The 20824-nt window shown below is 40.4% G+C and overlaps 2 protein-coding genes across 2 annotated transcripts in view; one reads left to right on the top strand and one right to left on the bottom strand.

Moving 5' to 3' along the window:
* Nucleotides 1–7801, bottom strand: part of LOC124596487 (tRNA (uracil(54)-C(5))-methyltransferase homolog) — a 112985-nt gene extending 105184 nt beyond the window's left edge. The window contains exon 1 of the mRNA XM_047135637.1: nt 7448–7801. Within this exon, the coding sequence (XP_046991593.1) occupies nt 7448–7534 (87 nt within the window). The 5' untranslated portion in view covers nt 7535–7801. The remainder of the gene's footprint in view (nt 1–7447) is intronic.
* Nucleotides 7802–8001: 200 nt separating this feature from the next.
* The window catches only part of LOC124593720 (endoplasmic reticulum junction formation protein lunapark-A), a 133887-nt gene continuing 121064 nt past the window's right edge, over nt 8002–20824 (top strand). Inside the window, exon 1 of the mRNA XM_047132032.1 lies at nt 8002–8246. The gene's annotated coding sequence lies outside the window, so the exon portion shown is untranslated. The remainder of the gene's footprint in view (nt 8247–20824) is intronic.

The following is a 20824-nucleotide window of genomic DNA, read 5'->3' as shown; positions in this document are numbered from 1 at the left end:
TATTTATAGATAGACATTTTTTATTGTAAATGTTTTGGACCAGCCCTAGACCCCTACGAGCTTTTAATATTCTTTCTTGTTGTGAGTATTTTTCAGAAATTATCTCTCCTAAATATTTAAAGTATGGTACCCTCTTAATTTCTCCATATTTGGTTTGTAACTTAGAAATTTCTAGATTTGTTGTTGTAAACACCGTTTTCTCAAAAGATATTTGTAGGCCAACTTTTCCTGCACACTCTTTTAAGGTTTCTATCTGTTTGACTGCCATTTCACTAGAATCTGCCATTATTGCAAGATCGTCTGCGTAGGCTAAGTAGGGGATTTGTAGGTCATCTTTTTTGGTTCCCAGTGATATTGGTTTCCAGTACTTTTCTTTTTTGAGTTCTTTTTCCCATTCTGTCATGACTCTATCCAGAACTAAGTTAAATAACAGAGGTGATAATCCATCACCTTGTCTAACCCCAGTTTTTATCTCAAATGATTTTGAAAGTTTTCCCATGAATTTCACTTTGCATTTTGTATTTGTTAATGTCTGCTCTATGATGTTCCGTGTCTTCTTATCCAGTCCTTGTTCTTCAAGAATTTTAAATAGTGTGGGTCTGTGAATTGAATCATATGCCTTTTTAAAGTCGACAAAGACATATACTGTAGGCTTCCTTCGCATTTGTCTCATCCTTGTAATCAATTTCAAGTTTAAAATTTGTTCTGGACATGATCTGTTTGGTCTGAAACCAGCTTGGAAATCTGAGATTTTGGGTTCTAGCAGTTTTTGTGTTCTTTCAAGAAGACAAGCTGATAATATCTTGTATGTGACGGCAAGTAAGGAGATTCCTCTATAGTTGTTCACATCCGATTTATCCCCTTTTTTATGTAACGGATGTATTAGGGCACATTACCAATCTTCTGGTATTTCTTCAGTAACCCATATGTTTTGCATAATTTTAACTAGCTCATTTCTTGAGTTAGACCCTAGACTTTTGAGAAATTCGGCTACAATTCCATCTTCTCCTGATGCTTTGTTATTTTTGAGTTTGTTTATGTGTTTGATAATTTCTTCTTCAGTTGGCGGTACAGAGTCTTGCTGTTGCGGGGCTTTAGTGCTGGATATTGGAAGAGCTTCTGTTGGTTCTGGACAGTTTAGTAGCGTTTCAAAATATTTGGCTAATTCTTCACAGTTTTCTTCGTCGCTTAGTGCCAGATTCCCATCTGATTTCCGAAAACAGACATTTAGAGGGATATACCCTTTAATTTGGTTTGCAAAAGTTTTGTAGAATCCATGCGTATTATAATTTTTAAAATCTGCTTCTATTGATTCCAGTTGCTGAGTTACATACTTTCTCTTCTCTTGTCTAATAAGTTTATTTGAAAGTTTCCGTGTTTCTAAAAAGTTTTGAAGAGTTTTCTCATTTTTATTTGAACTGTACTTCGCAAAGGCTTCTGTACGAACTTGAATTGCCTTTTCGCATTCCATATTCCACCATGGATGTTTGTGCTTCTTCTTCAGTGGTATTTGCTCCTTCGCTATTTTTGTGATTTTTTTCCTTGAATGTTTTCCAGTTGTTTGCGGGAGAATTTTCCCATTTTTTAATTGTTTCTGATTCTGTTAGTTTTTGTAGGTCAAATTTTGGGATTGCTGGTGGAATTCTTGGTGTTTTCCTTCTTGGGGTGAACTGGACCCGAACTCTTGTGAGATAATGATCTGAGTCAATATTTGCACCTCTCCTAACCTGGATATCTCTGATCTCTTTTTGGAAGTTATATGAGATGGCCACATGGTCAATTTGAAATTCTCCCAATTGGCTTATAGGGGATCTCCAGGTCTTCTGTTTTCTTGGTTTCTTATTGAACGACGTTGAGCTGATTTTCATGTTGAATTGTTGACAAAGTTGGATTAGTCGCATGCCATTTTTGTTGGTCAATTTGTGTGCTGGGTATAGCCCAACCGTCTTCCTGTATTTCTTTTCTCTGCCAATCTGTGCATTGAAATCTCCAAGAAGTATTTTGACATCATTCCTCGGTATCTTTGACATTTCAAGTTCTAATCGTTCCTAAAATTTATCCACATTGTCTAGGTCCTTTCTATTGTCAACATTGCAGGGTGCGTGAGCATTAATTAGGGTGTAATATTTATTCTTGTGTTTCAACCTAAGAAACATTAGTCTATTGCTAATAGTTTTTACAGATTTTACAAATTTAACTGAGGATTTTTCAACCATAAAGGCCATACCAAGCATGTTTGCCCCTTTACCAATTTTTCTGTCCGTTCCACTTTTGAAAATTCTGAAGCCATTGTAGTCAGTGATTTGATTATCAGGAAATCTGGTCTCTTGTACTGCTAGGATTTGGATTTTCAGCTTCTTTAATTCTTCTGTTAATGTGTATAATTTTCCGGTTTGTATTAGTGTCCGTATGTTTACTGTTCCAATGTAATCTTCATTTTTGGGAAGTTTTCCAGAGTGCTCCGATCCACTCACAAGCCGTGTAGGTCCGGTCTCCCCAGAATCCGATAGACCAGTTGCCACCTTTCTGCTAGGTGGGTGGATTTCACCACCTGGGGTACTTTTGTTATTACATACACGAACCATGATTTTACTTGTAATTGTATTTTGGTCTGACATGTGCCAGTTGGTAGGATCAAGGTTGTGGAGCCTTGAAACACAAATCAGCCGCCACTAACATGTGGAACAGACGCTGTCGGGAAACCGCCACTGACATGTGGAACCGTCGTGCGCTAGTTTGCTAGTTTTGGTCCACCCCGGGTATTTTATTTCCCCGGTACCCACCATATCTGGTGAGCATTCCCCTATCCGCCACCTGGGGAGGCGCCTGGTAGGAGACTAGCAACTGCCCCAGGGATATATATATATATATATATATAAATTAAAAATATATATATATATATATCTTCCCCCCCCCCCCCCCAAAGAAATTTTGTGTGAGTCCGTTTAAGAGAACCACTTCATAATTTTCTGAAAGATATTATTTACAAATTTGTTGGATGTGATTACTATACTTACATCATCAGCAGACAGACAGACATAGCTTTGCATCTTCATGAATACAGAGTGGCAAGTCATTAACATACATTAAGAAATATAAGGGACCCAAGAATGAGCGCTGTGGGACACCATCCTTGATATCTCCCCAGTTAGATGACTGCTGATTTTTGTAGGCTATCTGTACTATTAATTTCAACCTTCTGCATTTTTTCAGTTAAATATGAATTAAGCAATTTGTGCATAATACTTAAGCTTATCTAGAAGAATTTCATGTTTCGCACAGTCAAAAGCCTCTCAAAGATCACAAAAATCCCAATGGGTGATGTTCAGTTATTCAGAGCATTTAATAATTGATCAGTGAAAGCATATTTCCTGTTGAAAAGCCTTTCTGAAAACCAATCTGACATTTTGTTAGTACAAATATGTGAAGCTGCCCTTGAATATATTACTTTTTCAAGAATCTCATCAACGCTGTCAGAAGTGAGACTGGGGAGTAGTTGTAAGCATCAAACATACCTCCTTTTTAAAAACTCATTGCTGTCAAATCATCAGCATGGCTTCAGGCAATCCAGATCCACAACCACAGCAGTCTACAAATATTTGCATTCCATTCTAAAAGATGAAAAGGAAATGGCTAATGGAATATTCTCGAACCTATCTAAAGCTTTTGACATTTTAGATCATGGTATCCTACTAAGTACATTGAAAAGAAAGGGAATTGGAGGTATTCCAAATGAATGGATTAGATCATATCTTACCAGCCAGCAACAAAATGTTGTTCTCAAACAAGACACAATAACTGAAAACATTTCAAGAACAACAACATACACATCAGAAAAAACTACCATCAAATTTGGTGTGCCACAAGGATCAACATTAGGTCCTATCCTCTTTCTTTTGTGTATTGATGACCTGAAAGACACTGTCCATGCCAAACGCAAAACTTTATTTGCAGATGCTACCAGTATTTTGATTACAGGGTCAGACCAAAATGAGCTTAAATTAACTACAGATGCATCACTGCTGGAGCTAACACAATGGTTTGAAAAAAATAAACTTATAATTAACACTGGGAAAACAGTGGCCATGAACTTTCATATATCCCACTATAAACAACAAAATGAACATGCATTGAAAATAAACAACAAAATTGTAAAATTAGTTGACGATGTTAAGTTCCTAGGAATATACACTACTGGCCATTAAAATTGCTACACCATGAAAATGTAATATGCAAATGATTAGCTTTTCAGAGCATTCACACAAGGTTGGCGCCAGTGGCGACACCTACAACATGCCGACATGAGGAACGTTTCCAACCGATTTCTCATACACAAACAGCAGTTGACTGGCATTGCCTGGTGAAATGTTGTTGTGATGTCTCGTATAAGGAGGAGAAATGCGTACCATCTCGTTACAGACTTTGATAATGGTTGGATTGTAGTCTATCGCGATTGCGGTTTATCATATCGCGACGTTGCTACTCGCGTTGGTCGAGATCCAATGACTGTTAGCAGAATATGGAATCGGTGGGTTCAGGAGGGTAATACGGAATGCCGTGCTGGAGCCCAACGGCCTCGTATCACTAGCAGTCAATATGACAGGCACCTTATCCGCCTGGCTATAACGGATCGTGCAGCCACGTCTCAATCCCTGAGTCAACAGACAGGGACATTTGCTAGACAACAACCATCTGCACAAACAGTTCGACGACATTTGCAGCAGCATGGACTATCAGCTCGTAGATCATAGCTGCGGTTACCCGTGACGCTGCATCACAGACCGGAGTGCCTGCGATGGTGTGCTCAACGACAAACCTTCGTGCACGAATGGCAAAAGGTCCAGTTTCTATTTACAGCATCATCATCGTCGCATCCGTGTTTGGCGACATCACGGTGAACATACATTGGAAGCGTGTATTCGTCATCGCGGTACTGGCGTATTACCCGGCGTGATGGTATGGGGTGCTACTGGTTACACGTCTCAGTCACCTCTTGTTCGTATTGACGGCACTTTGAACAGTGGACGTTACATTTCACATGTGTTACGACCCGTGGCTCTACCCTTCATTCAATCCCTCCAAAACCCTACATTTCAGCAGGAAAATGCACGACTGCATGTTGCAGGTCCTGTACGGGCCTTTCTGCATACAGAAAATGTTCGACTGCTGCCCTGACCAGCACATTCTCCAGATCTCTCACCAATTGAAAACGTCGGGTCAATGGTGACCGAGCAACTGGCTCATCACAATATGCCAGTCACTACTCTTGATGAACTGTGGTATCATGTTGAAGCTGCATGGGCTGCAATGCCCAGAGATATCAAGGTCGTTATTACGGCCAGAGATGGTTGTTCCGGGTACTGATTTGTCAGGATCTATGCACCCAAATTGCGTGAAAATGTAATCAAATGTCAGTTCTAGTATAATATCTTTGTCCAATGAATACCCATTTATTATCTGCATTTCTTCTTGGTGTTGCAATTTTAATGGCCAGTGGTGTATCTGCACCGTGATCTCAAGTGGAATACACACATTAAAGCTCTTACAACCAAGCTATCATCAATCTGTTATATGCTACGGGTACTAAGCACAAGGTGTAATAGAGAAATAGAAATACAAGCATATGATGCACATTTCCAATTAGCCATCCGATATGGAATAATATTTTGGGGGAATGCACCCTGTAGTTAATCTGTTTTCAAAACCCAGAATCGAGCTATCAGAATCGTCCTCAACATAAAGAGGCAAGGTTCATGTCACTCTCTTTCTCCTACTCCAAAGATACTGAACCTTCCATGCCTACATATATTCGAAACAATAGTCTTTGTAAGAGAATATTTAAGAACCTCCAATGTCTATCAGCTGAACAGCTCGGTGCACAATTACACAACAAGAAATGGCAATAACATTCATATCTCATACGCCAGAACATCAGCCTACCAGAAGTGTGTCCTTCATTGAGGCACACAATTATATAACCACCTTCCTAACAACATCAAGTTGGTAAAACAAGATAGCTTGTTCAAAAAAAAGCTGAAGTCATTTCTGATGGACCACAGTTTCTACTCTGTAAATGAATACCTCTCAGAATGAAACAGAATTTTATAATGTTAAATTAATAAACAATTTATGGCAATTATTTGTTTATTAAAGTGTACTAGTTGTACATGTAATGCCGCATTAATGTAGATATTTGTAGTCCAGATAGAACCCTAACTATCTGTTGGGAAAATCTTTTATTACTCTGTTGGAAATACCACAAATCCCACGGGAGCTTTCACTTTTCAGTGACTTTTTCATTTTCGTAATTTCAGTAGTTGGCGAGGTGAGTACCTTCTAGCTGTAAGATACATTTCCCCTTTCTGTTTACTAGATATTTTTATCCCTTTAGTAAGCCATGGATTTTTAATACTTTGTTTAATTATAATTCACCGTTTTCTTAGGGGAGATTGTTTTCAAATATACTCATAAAGGTACCATGAAATAGGTTAAATTTTAAATTAGCATCAGGTTCCTTTTACACCTCATCCCTGTTAACTCTTGCAAGCTTTTCCTAAAATTTGCAGTTGTTTAACCATAAACGAATGCACTATTTTGGAGGACTGTTTTGTATTACTGTAGGGAGCTATGTTACATATTGTAACAAGTTGTGCATCATGACCAGAAAGACCATTCTTAACAGGAAAACTTATTGATTAAATTTATCTTGATCTACAAAAACATTATCTAGATTTTTAATGTTGTTTTGTGTAATTTATCTTTATTTCTAAACTTCTAGTGTGTCTACTTACATGTGCTGAAAACTTATATCCAACTATGTTTACCTTTTCCATATCTGTGACCATATGATGTTCAGACAAGCGTCATACATCAATTCTACCCTCAGTTTTTAAATCTTCTAAACAAACAAGCTCACCTACTTTGTTTTTTAATTCCCTAATATTTTGATAAAATGTACTACCATTATTAACCATTGTATTTTGATGAGAGTCTTGTGATATTTTAACATCTCTAGCCCCTGCCTGTCTGAGCTCTTCATCAAGCTTAATTTCGTTCAATGTTGAATCACTGGACACTGATCATAGCCTAAAAATGAGGTACTCCTGTATGTTTCAATGACCCCTCCCGCTTAAAGTTTAGTATCTTCCCGGCCAATTTACCCTTTCCTTTCCTATTGAGATGCAGGCCACCGCCTTTTTTTCCCCAGCATGTCATCCTAATTTTCAAATTGATTAGTATCGCAAAAAATTGGTACATGACCATAACTCAAAGTCAGCAAATCAAAAACATATGACATCATGCATATTCATCTTCAGAAGATTTGAGGTTTACTTTAGTATTTAAAAAAATGCTTTTATAATGGTTTCTTTCCCTGTAATCTGATGTATACCTTCACAACCACACATTAAATAAGTCGTTCAATGCTGAAATACCAATGTCAACGTACATGAAAACTTCGTTGCTGCAGTTTAAAGACAACTGCATTCAAACGAAAACAATCATTACAATAAACACTGAAGTAACTTCGCAACATGTTCGTCAACAAACAACTTGTTTATTTCACGTCTCCACTCTCCTGACAGTACTGTTTACATTCACAGACTATACGCAGCCCGCAGTTTAGCCAATGTTTCTTTTCATAAGCAGGGCACTTGTCGAATCACGGAAATGTATTGGGTAAACATCAAATAAATAATTGAGAAAGGTCAAGAATAATGTTCCTCGTCCAAAATCGAGTTACGATTCTCCAGCTACTTAAACGCAACGTCCGTAAATAATTTAGAAGGTTCACAATCACGCAAAGGTTATGTCTGCTCACGAGCTGATAATCATATATAGAACGCAAGTCTGTCTGATCGATATGAAACAAATGTTTTAATAATGTTTCCAGCAGTTCGGCGAACAGAGAAATTGCGACAATGATAACTTCCTTTCATCGTAAAACAAATGAGCAGAAATGACGTTTTATATCTTCATTGATAGTTCTTTGCTATGATTGGACATAGGCATCTGTGCTGTAACGTCTGTTTTGTTTATAGCCGGTACCAGATGTGTGAGAACATTTCATGACGGCGAGGCTGTGGATCACTGGATTACTGGCTCATGCACCAGCGTTGTTTCGTCAGTGTTGTGTTCTTACATTCTGTATGTGGAAGCAGTAAATTTCCTTGAGGCTCTGGAACTACCCTCCTACTGCTTTCAAAGCAATTTTGGAGGTAAATTTGCTGACGTTAAGGAAGACTGAGGTAAGAACTAACCGACCTGCATTTGTGTAAAGCAGTGCTGCTCGTTTGAAACAGAATAGCCCTAGAATTTATCCATTGTGGGAATATATTTTGAGGAATAAACTTGTTTACTCTTAGACATTAGCCCCGGAAAATATATATTTCTGTGATTACTTTATGAATTAGAAAAATGAGTAGGCCTGGTGCTGCTCTTTTCCAGCTTAGTGAGGATTACATTTCGAGCCAGTGTAGGTACGTTATTAGCGAAGTCTGGCGCTACATTCTTGACCAGTTGCTCCGCTGCAGAATGTACCTCGTAGTTTTCACTGTTTCGTTTACATAGTACCAGTTTTCTGGAACTAGGAAAACTTAGTGTACCATTGGGAAGTAGAGGCATGCAAAACGTATATTACCTCCCTATGGTTACTTCTAACCGAACGGAATGAAAATTACAGAAATGGATTGCATAGTCACAACATACGTCATTCATTTTTTGGACTGTTACAGCAATGTGCCGACTGCGAGACTCTTGGTCTTGTTCCCGCGACTGTGTCTTTGGGACACAGGAGAAACTGCCAAGTGAATGCCGAAAGTGACAGTTGTCCGTAAATTTTGTTTACCGCAAACTACGCAAAAATCTTTATTAGGGTGAAAGTTCCTACAATTAATAGGCTTGTATTCCATTTTCAACTGTACGCTACCTGATAAGTTTGGATAAGTCTATTCACAAGATCTACAGAGGTACGGCTGTAACACATTCATGCCAAGTAAAGCACTGTGGAGTGCAACCAGTTATTGGCGTTTCTGTTGGTGAGAAACTGCACATTGAGAACAAAATTTTTTAGCTTTAAACACATTAGAAGCACAGTTTTCATTTATTCATCCAGAGATCATCTGATAATAATGTAAGATTTTTCATAATTCAATGAAAATAAATAGCTCAAATATACACAAAGAATATATATGGATGTTTTATGAGGATAGGTCAATAGAGGCATAAATGTATTACTATTGCAGTATGTGGTCACAGAAGTCAAACATAAGTTTGTTCATGCTGTCACCCCTTTCGCCCTTTCCATACCCTGTGTGCAGGTGCACCTTGGTAATCTATGGTATTACATGATTAAAGCTTTGTCATTATCAGTTACTATCCTGTTGCTGATGTGACCTAGTTCTAGTTATCCTGTCAATTCATGTGTCCTTTTGGTGAAGGTATGTTGTGCAGAGAAAGAAATCTAGTTTCAGAAACATAATCGTCAGTCATAAGCAAGTTTTAATGCTAAGTTATATGTACTGTTTTGCTGTATGAATCGGATCTTCAATGGGTTGACTAGTTTGTGTCTGTTTATCTCCTACGTGTGAATATTGTACCCATTTCCTTTAATTTTTTGTTAGTAGGTAGATCCATCACGTCAATTTTTTTGCAGTTGCCCTCTGTGTATTTTGATGAAGCTGCATGCAGTCCAATATGACAATTGGCATTTCTTGAAATACCTCTTACTTTCAGCAAGAACATAGGTATAGGCAGCCATTTCATTGATACGTGTTTCCATTTGAACTTTTGTCATTTTACAAAGTATGCTGGTGCTGCAATATGAAAGAACACTGCATTGTTATTTTAACACAAGCTTATCTTTTTCACTTTCCTTTCACTACTCCGCTTAGTTCATGCAGATTTGCAGAACTACTCTGTACTTAGCTCTATTCTCTTTCAGAGTTCTGTGTATCTTATATGGTGTTTTATTGTACAAGGCGCCCTCTACTTGCACAAATCAAATGTTTTAAAACGATGCATGGTTTATTGTTTCATTGGTAAAATAGAACTCGAATTGCTTTCAAAATAATAGTGGAGCCCTGCTGATGATCAGACAGTGTGTTCTAAATATTCTTGGCCGCTTTCCTGTGCGTCATTGTGATTAGCTAAAGACCCAATATTATGCTGATGACATCATTAACATTGCTGAGTTATGAGTATCGAGAAGTGACAATGACACTAACCACACAGTAACATAAGCAAAATAAAAACTGACCAAATAGAATGACCTATACAGGAATGTGGGGTTTTGTCCAGGAATATTCATATTACTAATGCCTTCAAACTTATTAAAAACTTAAAAATATCAGACCACAGTGGTAAAATGGAGGTTTTCATCTCGAGATATAAGTGTAATTATGGAGTACGCAACTCTCACCCAAACTGTCACCTTCCAAACCAACCCAGACCTTAGGTTGTGTTACCAAGAAAAAGTCCCAACAGAAATGTCACATGTCAAAACAGAACAGCAGTAAAGGACACAAACAGAAACACCGTAGGTGCCACCCATATAACGCAGTATGTCACACTTCAAAGAATAGTCTGGTGGCTTGCATGGTTTCCTAGACATACTCTATTCTAGTAAGCCATTTAAAGTTAGTGATGTATTAGTGGCAACAATGAAATTATAAATCCTTGCCAGCATTTTTTTGCATAAGCTGTTTGTTTAGTTGTCATAGACTTGGGGATTAAGATTAAGTGTTCTAACTGCACCCTTTTATTCCTCATTTAAATATAAAGGTTTTTCATTCACTTCAATCTTGTACAAATGCTGAAAGTAACTGTTGATGTTTGTGTCATTGTTCGTGATTTCTTTTTTGCTTGTTTTCCTCAATGTAGTGTCTTTGATTCTTCATTCACTTGCCAGCAGACTTATAGTTGGATCTTGTGTGTGATACCATATTCTGGTTTTCAGAGTATATCCAATCCAGCATGGTTTTTCACTTGTTCATTATGATAACAATTGTTGTACTCTAAGTGGGGTACCAGAAGGCCTGTTTTGATGTGAGATTTGGCCACCTAACAGCAATGATTGGAGGCCTTTGATGATAAAAATTTGCTGCTACCTCAGTAGTTGTTCAATAACCTAAAGTGTTTCACACCCGTAGAGAAGTTTCACAACCATGTAGAAGTGTCCCCCTTCTTGACACCTGCCAGTTGTGGGCCGCCTCCTGGGACTCCTCTCCCCGGCATCTCCCAAGCCGGAGGCCTGGTGCTACAACTCTACTGCAGGACCCACAGTCCATGCATTCTGAGGCCACCCACTCTCTCTGTTCTGGATCGTGCCGAAGCCTGCCGTCCTTGACCTACGAAAGTGAAGAAGAACAAGAACGAGGAGGACATAAAAGTCCCAGGGCAAGGTATCTCCAGTGCCCCAAGAGGTGCCATCTCCCCACCTCGCAACCTGAATCTAGCTCCTTTCTTAAGGATGTCAGCCCTTCTTTGTTGGTGACAGATGGTGACTTGGCAGCATAATTGGCCCCTACTCCGCTTATTCATTGGAACTGTAATGGATAATACTGTCATGTAGTGGAATTGCAATCCCTAATGTCCTTTTACTCAGTAGCTTATGTCATTCTCAAGGAATCTCATTTTACTGATGCTCACTCACCGACCCTTCGTGGGTTCCATACATTCTGTCGGAACTGGGGCAGCCCTTTGAGGGCTTCCGGTGGCATTTCCACATTGGTTCACTTTGACGTTATTAGTACATTGATCCCCCTTCAGTACCACATTGGAAGCAGTTGCTGTCAGGGTCCACTTGGACTGTACAATAAGGTTGCAGTTTGCAATCTCTGTCTGCCTCATTACAGGCCACCTGCACCTGCTGCCCTAACTGTTCTCCTTCAGCAACTCCCCCCTCCCTCCTTCCTCCATGGGGGTTTTAATGTCCATCATCCTTTATGGGGCAGGGCTATTTCATCTAATCAGGGGCTCCTCATAGATGAATTTCTTGCGGACCGTGACATGAGCCTTCTTAATGATAGTCCCACTACTCATTTTAGTGTCGCATATGACACTGTCTATGCTATAGATCTTTCACTCACTTCCCCTCCCCTCCCCTCCCCTTCTTCCTTCCTTACACTGGTTGCCACACATTGACCTCTGTGGTGGTGACAATTTCCCATTGATTGTCTCATCCCATTCCCATCACCTGATGGCCAGGTTAGCCTACTGGGCATTCCATCATGCTGACTGGCCTCTATATACCTCCCAGGCCATGTTTGCACCTTCTTTATCAGATTGTAATTGATGAATTCATTCGTGATCTGTCCGATAAGATAATGTATGCTGTTTGCGTTGCTGTTCCCTGCTCAGAGGGTCTTGTTCACTGACGGTTAGTTTTGTGGTGGAGTGCAGCCATTGCCACCACCATCCATGATTGTTGTTCCATGTTGCTACATCTTAAGTGACATCCGGCCTTCACCGATCTTATTACCTAGAAATGCTTTCATGCTACAGCCCATTACTTATCAAACAGAGCAAATGGGTGTGTTGGGAATGCTTTGTCTCCTCCTTAGGTCCTTCTGTCCCTTCGTCATGGGTGTGGGCTACACTCCGCACCATGCAAGGTTCTCAGTGGCAGTCTTACATTCCGGGCCTTGCCTTTCCAGTTGGCCCTTGTATGAATCCATCAGTTGTTGCGGAACACCTCCAGATCTATTTTGCAACAGCATTGGCATCAGACTCCTGTCCATCCGCCTTCCTCCTCTGGAAACAGTGAGCTCCTGGCCCAGATACGTTCCATAACCAATTGCTTAAACACCTGAATCCTCCAAAGTGGCAGTATCTCCTCAAGGTGTTTAACCGTATTTGGCTTCACGGCATTTTCCTGTTTCAATGGAGAGGCAGTATTTTTGTTTCTGTCCTTACACCCAGGAATGATCCATTGTCCCTTGACAGTTACTATCCAATCAGTCTGACCAGTGTCACTTGAAAGTTATTTGAACCGATGGTGGTTTGTCAGCTCAGTTGGGTCCTCAACTCTTGGGACCATTTATCTCCTTATCAGTGCGATTTTGGGAGAAACAGTCTCCACAGTCTCCAATCAATCATCTGCTTTGATTGGAAACGCAGATCAGCAGGCCTTTTCTCAGTGCTGCCATCCCGCCGCAGAATTTTTTTTTTTAATTAATTTTTTTTTTTCTTTTTCACTTGGCCACTGCTCGCCCGTAGGTAGGTTTACCAGTTGGCCTCTGTCTGCTTCTCTCTGCCACAGTTGCCAACTCCCTTCTTGTCCTCTTCCCCACATTCTCTTGTAACCCCTGCCCCCCTTTGTTAATTTCTCAGCCCCAGATTCGAATGGATCTCTTCGAGAATCTGAAAAGTATCCATCGCTCCCATGGTGTTCCATTGTTTGTTGCACCAGCTCTTACCAGTTTCAGGATGCTGTTGTCTTTACAGTGATGGCTCTAAATCTGCCAATCCTTTGGCATATGTCTTCATGTCTCCTGTTGACCCAGAACACTCTCCCTTGCCTACCACATGGGGGGTGTTTACTGCAGAATTAATGGCCATCTATCAGGCCTACTGCTTTATCAAATGGTCCTGAGTTTTTGTATGTCCAGACTCGATGAGTGGCTGTCAGCCTGTCGCTTGGTGTTTCTCCTTCCACCCCTAGGTCTCTGCCATCCATGATTTTCTTGCCGATCTTGGCACTGCTGCTTGTTGGGTTGGTTTCCTTTGGGGTCACAGCCTCTTGGGTAGCCTATGTAAAGAACTTGCCGATAATCTGTCTGGTAGGGAGGTGTGAGGGTGGCCTTCTGCACTCCATTCTCTGTGACCCTCACAGAGGTGTATTTGCAACTGTATTTCAAATCCGTTTGTACTCACTGTCTAATATATTTCATGCCTCTCCTAGCAGAAATCTACCATCCTCTACCATCTTCGTATTGGCCGTACTAGGTTGACCCATGGTTTTTCACTCCACAATGAGCTGCCCGTCCCCTCCTGCCCAATTTTGTACTTGCAGGGACCTCCTCATGGTGGTCTGTATTTTGCAGGACATCCCTGCCTTTTGACCCTTCTTACTGATTACACTCTTTGACCCTTTTCGTCCTGCTTACTACTAGATGGCCCACACTTGGTTACATCTGTCATCCATTTTCTTCACAAAAGTAGTGTTTCTTCCCAGGTTTAAGTATCCAAATTTCCCTATTGAGTTGGAATCCCTTGATTAGCATTAGCCTTTGTTACGGAGGCTTTGGCCTTGTCTCCGCATTGGCCTGGTTCTCCCCCCCTTTCTCCCTGCATTTTGTTTGGTGTTTTGTGCTGTTTTATTTTACATTTTTATGTGTATGCTTGTCCTGGTGTTATCCTCGATGTGTCATGATCGTGGTGTGGAGATCGGGAAGGGTTGGTGGCGGTGCTGGTGCCCCAATGCGCTTAGTGTCCCTGAAGTGCCCCTGCTCTCGTCTTTCCCCCCTTTCTGTTCTTTACTCTCTCTGCTGTCCCAATGTTCCTCTTACATCTTTGTTTACCCATTTTCACTTCCCCTGTACTGGACTGTGCTATTTGTGTATTTCCTCCCTTAGTTTCTGCCACCTTAGATCCTGGGACCGGTGACCTTGCTGTTTGGTCCCCTCCACTGACCAACCAACCCACAACCCACCCGCCCAACAACATTATTATGGGATTTGATGTAGCTGATTGTATTCCCAAATCCCTCATAGAAATATCATTTTGTCCAGGAGAAGCCATTTACCAGAGTTTATGGTCGATGATTTTGTTGTTGTCATTCTGTTGACAAATCTTAGTAACTCTGAAGGCATTTCATCAGTATTAGCTTTCTTTTGTGAGACTCAGGTATTTAGTTGACCTTTGTGTCATACTGCTGACTTTCACCCTCAGCCCACTCCTAAAGATTAAGTGGTGAAGGAACTGATTTTATATTCAGGAGCAGCAAAGTTCAAATCTCCATATAGACATTCGGATCCACATTTAAATCGCTTACTTAAATTATGTAAGAAAAATTCTTGGGTGGTTTCTTTGAAGAGAACATAGATTTTCTTCCCCCATCCTTGTGAATTGAAGCTTTGGGTCCATCTTTAATGTCCCCATCATTGATGGGACATTAAACTCTAATGTTCCCCCTCCTCTCCCTCCCTCTCCTCTCCCTTTTATCCTCAAGTGAAAGTGCTTTCTCTTCCAATGAGATGTAGCAGAGCAGTTCTCCAACATACAGATTTTCAGTGAACTTCCCCATGATAATCACATTTCTTTTAAATTAAGTCTGCACTTCTGATTCTAACACCTTTTTGTTCTCATCAGTTTAAACAGATTCTGTAAAATGAATGAAAGGGATTCAATAATGAAGCTGTAGTCATATTAAATGATATAGGTGAAATCTCGTCAGAAAATTTTCGTTTGTCATGAAACATTAATTTTTATTCTCATTTCCACAAAACAGTAATTCATTGTCCTGTTGTCAACAGCAGTGTCACAGTGAATACTCCAGTTCCCACCAGTTCACCAAAGGTAAGCACCATCAGACATAGTGGTCAGTACGTGGATGGGTGACGGTCCAGTCATGCCACGTGTGGTTGTCAGGTTTCCCTGTGCCTTTGTGACAGAGGAGACAGGAGTGTGATGGTGTGAAGTGTCTGATCACCAGTCTTTGTACCAGTGTTGTGGATTCAATTCAAAAGACTCTCATAGTGTCTCATGAAGTGAGGTCATGTGACACTGTCAGTGATCCGCCCATTAGATGGGAATGTTGAACTTGGTTGCCTCCTCTGCGATATTCAAGAGGAGTAGACTGCGCTGGCACAGGGTTTCACTCTCTCCCCTTTCTCATCATCCAGCATATACGTGACATCACACTAATACACACAATTACAGTCAGGTACACTTCTACATATTCATCAATACTCCATAAGCCAGCTGATGGTGTGTGGTGGAGGGTACTTCTAGTACCACTAACTGGTCACCCCCTTCCCTGTTCCACTCACAAATGGCACATTGCAAGAGTGATTGCCTGCAAACCTCTGTATTAGCTCTAATTTCTCGAATTTTCTTTTTACAGACAATTAGAGAGGGGAGGGAGGAAATAACATTTCAACAACATACAGAGTTCTCACTTCATGAAGGAAAGGTGTTCACAGGTGCAAAAGATAGAAAATACCTTCCTAATTCAGGTGGCTGAAGCCGCCATTTAGGATCCCACAGCCAATCATGCCATTGGGTTTTACATTATATGGTCTATTCAAAAAATTTTTGAACATTCATAATTTCACGCCAATGGTATGTTGCTATGAAATATGATTGGTATCTCCGCATAAGCCTGTGTTTAATGTGTAACTGCTGGAAGCTTCACTGTTGTATGCCAGTTCTTGTTCATTGATGTATTGAGTAGAACGTTGGGTTGCACGGTTTGCAAATTTAAAGATGGCAGAGTTAGAAGAGCAATGCGTTTACATGAAATTTTGCCTGAAACTCAAGAAAACCTTCAGACACACATCAAATGATGCTCAGAAGCCTACAGTGATGAGTGCTTAAGCCATACTCGGTTCACACTGTTTACAAATGACCGAACGGAGGTTAAAGGTGACCCTCATTCAGGTCACTCTTGGACACCTCACCAACAACGCTCATGTCAGGGACGTCAATGAAATTGTGCTTGCCAATTAAAGACTGACTGTCTGAGAGATTGCAGAAGATTACAACATTTCAGTTGGATTGTGTCATGAAATACTGACACGACATCATGGAATGCATCATGTTGTTGCCAAGTTCTTCCCACAGCTCATGAGTCAAGACCAGAAAGACCTTCGCCTCACAATCAGTGAAGAGCTTTTGGACCATTTAAATGAGAACGGGATGTTCCTTAAGAGAATCATAACTGGTGATGAGACGTTAGTCTGAGGTTATGATGCTGAGACCACGGATCAATCTTCACGGTGGATCGGGAAAGATAAAAAAAAAAGATCTCCAAGATTTTTTTAAAAAAAGCTTGTAAGGTCAGGTCAATGTCAAAACCATGCTAAACGTTTTCTTTGGCTTTGAAAGATTAGTTCATCAGGAATTCATGGCATAGGGACAAACTGTTAATTGATGGTACTGTTGGAATGTTTTGGATGCCTGTGAGAAAATTTGAGAAGGAAATGGCCTAAAATGTGGTGAGACAATTCATTACTCTTTGCATCATGATAATGCAGCCGCACATTCATCCCTGTTGGTGCATGACTATTGTACAAAAAACCAAAATCACTGCCTCATCCTCCATACTTGCCAGACCTGACCCCTGCAAACTTTTTTTTTGCAAAGTTGAAAACCTCATTGAAAGCACAAAGGCGTGTAATGTTAGATGAGATAAAAGACAATTCACAGATTGCACTTGACACTATCCCACTATCCAGCAAGAGGCATACCAAGACTGCTTCTGGAAGTGGAAATGATGTTGGGAGTTGTGTATCAGTTGTGGAAGAGAATATTTCGAAGGAGAACATGCACAATCAGTAAAAGGTAAGTGTAGAAAAATTTTGTGGACAAAATTCCAGAATTTTTTGAACAGACCTTGTTCTTTACTGTCCAGCATACACCACCATTTCTTCCTTCAGTTTCAACATGATTGCCTTCTGCTTTGAATTTCCGTGAGTTGGTATCTCTTTGTGTAGCATCTGGTTTCAAAAGCTTATTGTGACCATGCTACAGCCAACGTCTGCTAGTCTTTACCAAGAATATCTCTGATGACTTTTGGAGACTCCTACAGTTTGTCATTTCTCATTACTTTGCACCAGCTTACACTTTTCTTCTTCGTTGAATACGCCTTTGTCAGTCCTCTCATGCCACATTTGAGTCAGTGAATTCCAGATTTGTACCACGTCCTCTTATTTACGGATTCCTAAATGTCCTCATGTTTTTCTTTAATATTTCATATTTATTGGATTGCCCTATGGAGTGGAAATATGCTCAACAGTAGGTTTCAGTGCTTTCATTTTTGCTTAACATTGAGTAAAATAGGTCAGCAGTCAAAACAACTTTTACTTGGGAGGAGCTAGAATCAAATTTCCAGCCAACGAATTTGATTTTTTATTAACAAAATCTTTTTTATCTACACTGTGAAGATTCCTTCAAACAAATAGTCTTTCTCCTTGTCTTTATATAGTTGAGCAAAGTGTCTAGTGGCTTATATATCAATGAGATAATAAACAAGAGCCTTCCTTTCTTCCTTAATTTTGCTTGCGGAATAATAGCACTGTCCATATATTAATTTGTGCTTGTAGTGATAATGGAGTGGTTTCTTTTGGCAGGGTGTAGCCATCCATTATTGGTAGTTTTTAGAACTTCTGCATTCAGGTTGAGTTTCACTTCTTAGTAACAAGAATTCTCTGAACCTCTGTCTGCTCCTCAACCCTCTATTTGGGTCAGAATAAGGGAAATCTGAACTTTGGAATTCTCTGTTTGTGTAAACTTCTGGAGTGTCTTTGCAGTGGCTGCTAGTGTACCTCGGACCTTCAAATTAGTTCAGTACTTACTGAACTTAAACCTTAGATGATAGCATAGAATACAAGTTTTAATAGCATCTCCATGGACTGTTCTGTAGACAGAGAATTCTGTGAATGATTCCCAAGGTGTGCATGGCAGTAGACACGAGAAAGGATAAATGTAGTCAATTATTGAAGAATCTTAGCAGACATGATTCTCCTGAGTACGAAGGAGGAGGAACATATCAACTGAAAAATCTGGAAGTAAAATGAAGTATGGGCACACCACATTGCAATATCAATAATATAAGGAAGAGGTAGATAGCTGTTCACTGTCAAGATGACATGTTGATTTGTAGACAGGCACAATGAAAAGACACTTACCAATTAGCTTTCAGCCAAAATCAGCCCCCCCCCCCTCTCTCTCTCTCTCTCTCTCTCTCTCTCTCTCTCTCTCTCTCTCTCTCTCTCTCTCTCTCGTTCAGTCCATTCTGTGCTGTAGAAAAGGACCGATCTGCTATTGCAGTAGACTCTGAAGAACACAGCCATCTTTGAGTCCAAATGCATCACTAGATGCTGTAGAAGAAAGGGGGGGGGGGGGGGGGGTATGAAATCTCAAAGTCGAAAAGGTGACCTCTCCAGCATATTGGAATCTTCCCAAGTCTGTATATAGGGTATAACGTAGCTTGTCATGCAAACATAGAGCTACGAATTCATCAGTGCAGCTGGTATGGCTGCATAATGAAGTGACAAACTAGAGTGACAAGTATTAATTCGCTTCAATTCTACACTGTATAATCAGTTCTACTCGCCAATTTCAGGGTGGTTTTGGAAAATTTGTCGCGTTCGTCTAGTCGTGTAAAGGACTTAAGCTACATTTCACGTAACCAATTAAAAAAATATGGTTTTCGAAACACATTTTGTTTAGTTTTAGTTATTACAGTAAACATTAGAAAAATAGCGTGAGTGTGATGAAATAAATCAGTTAACGTGATCTGACGCGTTTTGTAAGCAAATAAAGAGTTGTAGATGACATCAAATCTAATAAACCGTTTTTCGGAGTTAACAGCTTATTCTTCCGCGTCTAGGAATACTAATCTTGGTTATGGACCAGAATTTTCATAATCGTCGTTTTTCTGTAGTAGATTTTTAATTTTCGTTTCACATTATATTACGAAGCTGTAAATATTTTTTGTGAATATTTTATATTTATTTCATTACTAATTGGACATCCTTGATTTAATCATATGAGAATGGTTTTAGATCAGTTAATAATATTTAAAGTATAAAAAGATCCACTTGGCATACGTATTTGAGTATGCGTACTGTTTCGATATCAAAGTTATCTACCTTCATAATACTAATAGGGCAGTTATCAGTGATTTGAAGTACGGTACAATAAATTTTGTATACTTAGTCAAAATTTAGCTTCTGGGCAGTGACACGGTTGGAAATATTGGAATTCATCAGATCCATTACATAAGCCCCCTGCGGGCTCGGGTGTTAGAATAGGCCCGAGGTATTCCTGCCTGTCGTAAGAGACGACTAAAAGGAGTCTCACACCTTTCGGCATTAATGTGATGGTCCCCTGTAGGGTTTGATTTCCATTTTTCAAAATTTTCGCGAAGAGTGAGCCAATTGTGGAAGGGCACCTTACATGGTGCATCATGTCCATCGTATATTGAGATCTTTAGCTCACTTTCTCATCGTGGCATTGCAGTTCCACTCACTCTCGATCTCTTGAGCGAGGACACTTTCCTGGGTGCGTTTTCCTCCACCCACTATGCAGTGTCGTTTTCTGTGTCGACGAGGAGCATTGAATTCTTTGCACCTCATATCCAGCACGGTAGCCAGTCCATTGTGGTGGGGCCCCCATGTACCCTGTTGATTGTAGCCCCCTGACTACAAAGGGAGCGGTCTGCTGATGCCTGCACTGTTAACTCCCCATGTATGCCAAGGAGTAGATGCCCGTCACCCTGGGGCATCTGGACTCCCAGCAATGGCCATCCTGCCATGTGGCCTTTGTTGCAGCTGGGTGGCACCTGTGGGGAGGGCGCCTGGTCGGAGTGGGTGGCATCAGGGCAGATGACGCGCGATGAAGTGTATGACGTCATCCCTTTCTGGTGATCAAACGCTAGCAGTCTCTAAGTGTTCCAAGTCTCAATACAGTGCAAGGAAGTATGATCCTAAATCGTTCCCCACCCTGGCCACACCATGGGAGGAACGCCAGGCTAAGGATGGCAGCGAACCTTATTCACCCCGGTACCACATATGTACAAGAGCTGATGAGGATTCCATTGCCTCGATGAAGCCTCAAGCTTTTTCTACAGCATTTAGAGGACAAGTTTGGGGAGGTGGAA

The sequence above is a fragment of the Schistocerca americana genome, chromosome 2 (genome assembly GCF_021461395.2).
Source record: "Schistocerca americana isolate TAMUIC-IGC-003095 chromosome 2, iqSchAmer2.1, whole genome shotgun sequence".
Classification (NCBI taxonomy): domain Eukaryota; kingdom Metazoa; phylum Arthropoda; class Insecta; order Orthoptera; family Acrididae; genus Schistocerca; species Schistocerca americana.
This window is presented reverse-complemented; position numbering and strand designations above follow the sequence as displayed.